This window comes from Pteropus alecto, unplaced genomic scaffold (assembly GCF_000325575.1).
Source record: "Pteropus alecto unplaced genomic scaffold, ASM32557v1 scaffold700, whole genome shotgun sequence".
In the NCBI taxonomy this organism is placed as follows: domain Eukaryota; kingdom Metazoa; phylum Chordata; class Mammalia; order Chiroptera; family Pteropodidae; genus Pteropus; species Pteropus alecto.
This window is the reverse complement of record NW_006429611.1, coordinates 728,398-734,304: the sequence shown is the minus strand read 5'-3', so window position 1 is coordinate 734,304 and position 5,907 is coordinate 728,398. Positions and strand designations below refer to the sequence as shown.

Genomic DNA, 5,907 nt, shown 5'->3' with positions numbered 1-5,907 from the left:
GCCTCGCGGGTGCGTAGCGTTCTCACACCGCTCACTGCTCCCCCGTGTCCTCCTTGTGGTCGTGGATCGAACCCCCTTTCCGTCATTTTCCGGAGCCTTGACGAAGGAGCGGAGATAAACCCAGGAGTTCGATTGGCCACGTCCCGCTGGCAGTCTGCCGCGATTCTGCGACACAGTAATTCTCCAACCGTTTTTGCCAGAGGACCCGTCACGTGCTTAAAATGCCTGAAGACCCAAGGAGGTCTGGTTTGTGTTGATTATAGCTCTCAATATTTATCGTACTAAAAAGTTAAAGCGGAAGAAGTTATGTTTGCTTATTCGCTCAAAATAGCAGTAACGTGACGGAAGACTCTGGGGCAGCAGAGGTCGGTCGGGTTCCCGTATCTGCAGCTCCATTAGCCCACTGTGGTGTCTCACGTCGTGTGGCCTCAGGAAAACTCACTGTCCACTCGCAAAACAAGAGACAAATAACCTTTTGCTATTATCATGAAAACAGTTTGACGCGAGACCCTCTGGAAGAGCTGTGGGGAACCCTCAGGGTGCCTTGGATCACGCTTTGAGGACCGTTGCTCTGAGAGCCTGTTGTTGATCCGCTGTGAACTTATCAGGATCTAGCCTAGATCTGCGGTCCTCAGTGTCTTGATGTGTTTTGTTTGTTTGGTTGGTTTTTTTGTCTTTTTAATTCTCTCCCCGATTTCTAGACATAGATGAACTGGAGGATCCAGAGTTTGGGGTTGAACCCCTTCCTGCGGAAGCTGAGAGCAATGCTGACTCGAAAGGCTGCGGCTGGTAATTAAGCTGCGCGGGCAGGGGGCTCGCCGGCCCGGCCTCAGGGCCTCGGCGCGCAGGGGGAGCTCGCCGGGAGATAAGCCACGCAGGACGCGCTGGCCGCACGGGGGCAGCTGGAGTCTTCTCTGTTTTAAGTTTGAAGAAAAAGCAGGATGCCGCTGCTCTTCGGAGGGTGAAGAAAACCGGTACCCAGGACAGGGCTCAGGTTCTGCGCCTGCGGAAGGACTTGAGCTCCCTGGATAAGCTGGGAGAAGAGAAAGGCCTCCTCATTCAGAAAACGACGTGAGCGGGCACGGGGTGGGCGGGGCGGGCGGCCCGAGTCTGCCCCCTGCAGGCCAGGGCCTGGGGCTGGCCCTCTAGGGTCCTGCTGGGCTGGACCTCCTGGTGGCCCAGTCTCCACAACAGCTAGGTGGGCAATGACACCGATTGTGTGTTCCCTAAACGTCGATGAGGAAACATTTCAAACGTGCAGAAAGGTTGGGAACAGCACAGCGGTCACCGGTGACCTGCCACCCAGACTCACCATGTACCCTTAGCCATCGCTTCCGTCTGTGTGTGTGCGTGCGTGTCATATCTGTGATATTTTTGCAAAGCTCTTAGACAGAAAGAGCAGACATCAGGACACGATGCCCCTGACTTCCTCAGTGTGTGCGAACAGACGCACCATCACTGCACCTGAGAAGCCAGGATACCCCCCCATGTCGTCACGTAGCGAGTCCCCCGTGTCCTGCACGTGTCTCTTACAGCCGCTGCTTTGAGTTTCGTTCTGTCGTTTGAATTGAGGTGACAGGCACAGTGCCGACTGCTGTTTTGAGCCAGGATTCAGCACGGGCCCCCACACTGGTTTGGCTGTCCTCCGGGTCTGTGGTCCGGACACTGCTGAGGCATGGCCTGTGCCCTCCGTCCCCCCCGACCAGGCCACGCCGGGTGCCCTGTACCCTCCCGAGCTGGTTCACAGTCATTCCCGCTTGGCACAGGTCACACAGGTGGCTCCCCAGCAGGGTTTTCGGAAAACAGATGGACTGGCCCCCGAGGCTGAGGAACAGGCAGAGGCGCCCTGGGGAGAGGGAGGCAGAGGGCCGGGTTCCAGGAGCCACTGACCCAGACCCTGGCTTCACCTCTCAGCGCGGAGCTGCACGCTTGCCGCCAGCGGATGGACCTCATCACCAAGCAGCAGGAGAGCGTGGCGGCCGAGATGGCTGCGGAGAGAGAGGCCAACAACACGTAGGTCATCTGCTTCGGTGGCAGGCGGGGCGGGCGGCCACGGGGAGCAGACAAAGCTCCCTCTAGTGTGGGACACAAACACAACCCAGAACGGACAAGGAGAGTCAGGTGATCCCAGGGACAGGAAGCCAGTGGCCGTGGGGCCAGGACGGGCGGTCACTCTGAAGCAGGTGGCCAGGGCATGGCTCCCTGAGGAGGCGACCTCCAGGCTGGGACCCAAGTGACAAAAACGAGCTGCTGTGCAGTGCTTCGGAAAGAGCATTCCGATTGTGGAGACCGTGTGAGGCCCCCGGGAGCCTCCCGGGGGGCGGGGCCGGTGTCCTGCGGACAGTGGGACGGGACGTGGGGTTGGGGGAGACGGCCAGGGCTGGCTCCTCCAGTGAGGACACATGCCTGCAGCTCCACGGCCTCCGGGCAGTGTCACTGTAGACCCCTGCCCTTGGAGGGGGTCTTGGGGCAGTGCACCTCTCTGTCCTGCTGCCCCCAGTCCCCTCCCGCAGCCACCCGCCTCGCCACGCTCACAGATCATCGTATCTCAGAACGTGGCGTCTCGGATGAGGAGGGAGACACGGTGGGAGAACCTGGAACCAAGGGGCCGCCCCGTGGCCTTCTGGCCACGCGCTGCTTCTAGTCATTCAGAGAGTGTGCTGCTCCTTCCTGGCCTGAAGCCGGGACGGGCCTGCCGCTCTGGGGCTGGCCGCCGGGGACCCGCCAGGAGAGAGAGGTCCGCAAAGAGCTGGTGTGGCTGGGGGTCACGGGGGCAAGCCAAGCCCACCGCGGCCTCGCTCATCAGCGTGGGCACTTTCTCTGACACCACCCTGCCTGCCTTCCCCGTGGCCAAGGTAGACAGATTTCTCTCTGGAAAAGGGAAGGGCCTGGTCAAGGCATCACCAGCTAAGCCGGAAGGACACGGCGCGTGGCCTCGAGGGCGGCGGGCGGCTTGCTCCCGGGCAGCTGAGGCCGTGATGCACATCCGTGTCCCTGCTCCTTTTCCGCTGTGGCTGTGACGCTCCAGGGCAGCCGTGGGCCGCCTCCAGGCCGTGTCCAGACGCCTGTGTACCGAGCTGGAGAACGAGAGAGACCTGCAGGCGAAAATCGCGGCCACGCTGAAGGACAACCAGTAAGTTCCGGGCAAGCAGGGACCCCGGGTCGTCGGCCTCGGCCGGCCGGCGGGCTCGCCCCAAGCGGCCTGCGGGTCAGGTCCTGGTTTGAAGATGAGTGAAATGTTGACACATTTTCACTTGACTTTCAAGCCGCCTGAAAGTTTAAAGGGAACTCGTCAAGCCAAGTCCTTGAGAGGAGAAGGCGTCACGTTCCGACGTGCTGTTCGCCTCCTCCGTGCTGCTTTGCGTTCTTGGGGGCTTTGAAATCAGCCTCTTTCTCCTCTTGCCGTTTTCTGCTCTTCGAGCTTCCGTGACCCGGCGCCGCTCTGAAGGGCCCCCGACGCTCCCGGAAGCGGGTCCCGCGGGGAGAGCGGTGGCAGTGTTCTGACCACCTCAGCGTCAGGGTTTGGTTGTAAACGTCGGGATGGCCTCTAGCTAGTTTAAGGGGAAAGGGATTTAGTGAAGGGTACACAGAACTAGAGAACCGACTGGGCCGGTCCCAGGACTGACACCCCAAATGCAGGAGCCAGTGCCCTCACGGGAAGCAGGAGCCAAGGACCAGCTTGCATCCGGGGGCCGGGGGCCAGGTCACATGGTGCTTCGGCCTGAATCTTGTCTTACCCCGGGCGCTAGCCGTTTGGAACATGCTCTGAGCTCTCCGCCCCGCCGTGCAGAAAGGCAGACGCAGACGGCCGGCAGCTAGTGGTGACCCCACCGGTGACCCTCCCATGCCCTCCCACGAGTCCGCCCATCAGGCCCAGAATCCGCCTTGTCTCTGACTGGTCCCTGACCACCTGGGTCCTGTGGGCTAAGTCATACTGTGCCCTCCAGAGACTAGTGTGGAGCCTCAGGACAGTGAAGATGGTGGGTCCGGGAGTGAGGAAGAATGGGGGCCCCTGCATGGTCCCGGTTTTCACAGCTGGCCGCCAGGCCAGGGCCCACCGCCCAGCACTGGAGCTGGGCAGCAGCCTTTCCCGAGCTTTGAAAACCCCTGGGGTCCCGCCCTTGTCAGGATGCTGGGACTGTCCATTTACTTAAAACAAATTTTTTTTTAAATTTTGAGACAAACTTACAGAAGATGCAAAAATAGCACAAAGAACCCCAGGTCCCCTTGGCCCCTGTCATCACAGAGACGGTGCCGCATGGGTCGTCTCGTCTCCAATCAGGGGGACCCCTCCGCGACCCCGTGACGCTCCCACTCTGAGGTTTTTGAAGATTACGGGCCAGTGAGAGTCCCTCACGCTGTCTCTGTGTGACGTTTCCTCATGAGGGCTGGCGGGGACCCCCCCTGCCCCCCGAAGGCCCTGGCGGTGCTATGCCCTTCCTGGGCACCTTCACCTGGCGGTACCTGGTGGTGATAGGGCCCGTTCCCGGTGGGGGCTTCGAGGGAGGCGGAGCCCGCCAGGCCCCTCCGCAGACTCGCGCCTCCTCTGCAGACTGACTGGGGGGAGCCGTCCTTGCCGGTCCTTGCCCCGTCCCTGCCCGACCCCGCCCCGTCCCAAACTGCTTTGCATCGTTCCTGTTTCTCGTGGAGTCGACTGTGACCACGGGCCACAGGGTGGTTTCCAGCGCCATGGAGTCGACTGTGACCATGGGCCACAGGGCGGTTTCCAGCGCCGCCGCGAGGGACCGTGCCCTCCTCTCTGTGTTCATTCACTCGTTTATGGGCGCAGACCCCAGGCTTCTGTTTATGGGCGCAGACCCCAGGCTTCTGTTTCAGTTCGCAGACCCCAGGCTTCTGTTTACGGGCGCAGATCCCAGGCTTCTGTTTCGGTCGGGTTATAATCTGTTCCGTCATCATTCACTGTGATGCTCCAGGCCACGGGGACTTTTTCAGGCCAGTTCCCGCATGCTTTGGACGTGTCCCTGTCTTTTTTGGGGCAAGTTCTGGCACACGAGATGCTCCTGGCCATCTCGTCCAGGGAGCCCTGGTGTCAGGCAGGTAGCTGGTGGTAAGAGCCTAGAGCTGGGTGCTGCATGGGCCCAGTGCCGTTCCTGGGCCCCGAGAACACGTGCACACAGTCTGTCTGCCTGCATCGGAACCATGAGTTCACCCCCTGCTGCCCATCCATGCCGACACCCTGACCTCTGCCCATGTGGTCCCAGCCCGCCTCCCCTCCACACCAAGCTCTGCCACCTGCCTCTGTCTCACAGGTCCTCACCGTCGCGATGCAGCAGGGACCCCTCCACATGTAGCGTCCCCCGCTAGTGTCCCCGGCATACGTCGGAGTGTCCCAACAGCCCTCTGGCCAGGCAAGGGGCAGGGGCAGGGGAGGGCCTGTGGACACTCAGGGAGTGGAGGCCCAGGTTCCAGCCGGGCTGGACTTGGTGCGATGGTGGCAGGAACGGGCGGTGCTGGGGTCAGTCAGGGACACGCTCTCCAGCGACTGCAGACCCAGAGGCCTTAGAGGATTCGCTGACCTATCAGAGGTGCGCAATGTCCTCCCAGAGTGTTTGTCACAACTCGGTGCCCAGGCCCTCTCCCACCCCTGGAGCGGATGCTCTGCAGAGGATGCGGCTAGCTGCGAACTCCTTTACTGACATAAGTAAAAGTGTCTCTCATTTGCAAGGAGCATCATGTGGCACATCGCCATCCAGGAGGGGCAGCTGGAGGACGTCAGGAGGACCGTCCAAGAGCAGGCCGAGGCCGCCAGGAGGTGGCTACAGGTGCGGGCGGACGAGCAGCTCCGCCGGGAGAAGGAGGCCTACGGGAAGGCGGAGAGGAACCGGCTGCTGCGGGTCAGGTGGGCGGGCCCCACGCGCAGGCCCGGGCCTAGCCACTTCCTCCCGC

The 5,907-nt window shown here is 61.5% G+C and overlaps 1 protein-coding gene across 1 annotated transcript in view; it reads left to right on the top strand.

Moving 5' to 3' along the window:
• Window positions 1-5,907, top strand: part of CFAP74 (cilia and flagella associated protein 74) — a 42,591-nt gene that overhangs the window by 524 nt on the left and 36,160 nt on the right. Inside the window, exons 2-6 of the mRNA XM_015589431.1 lie at window positions 702-789; window positions 925-1,071; window positions 1,915-2,013; window positions 3,029-3,133; window positions 5,687-5,860. Of these exons, the coding sequence (XP_015444917.1) occupies window positions 702-789; window positions 925-1,071; window positions 1,915-2,013; window positions 3,029-3,133; window positions 5,687-5,860 (613 nt within the window). The remainder of the gene's footprint in view (window positions 1-701; window positions 790-924; window positions 1,072-1,914; window positions 2,014-3,028; window positions 3,134-5,686; window positions 5,861-5,907) is intronic.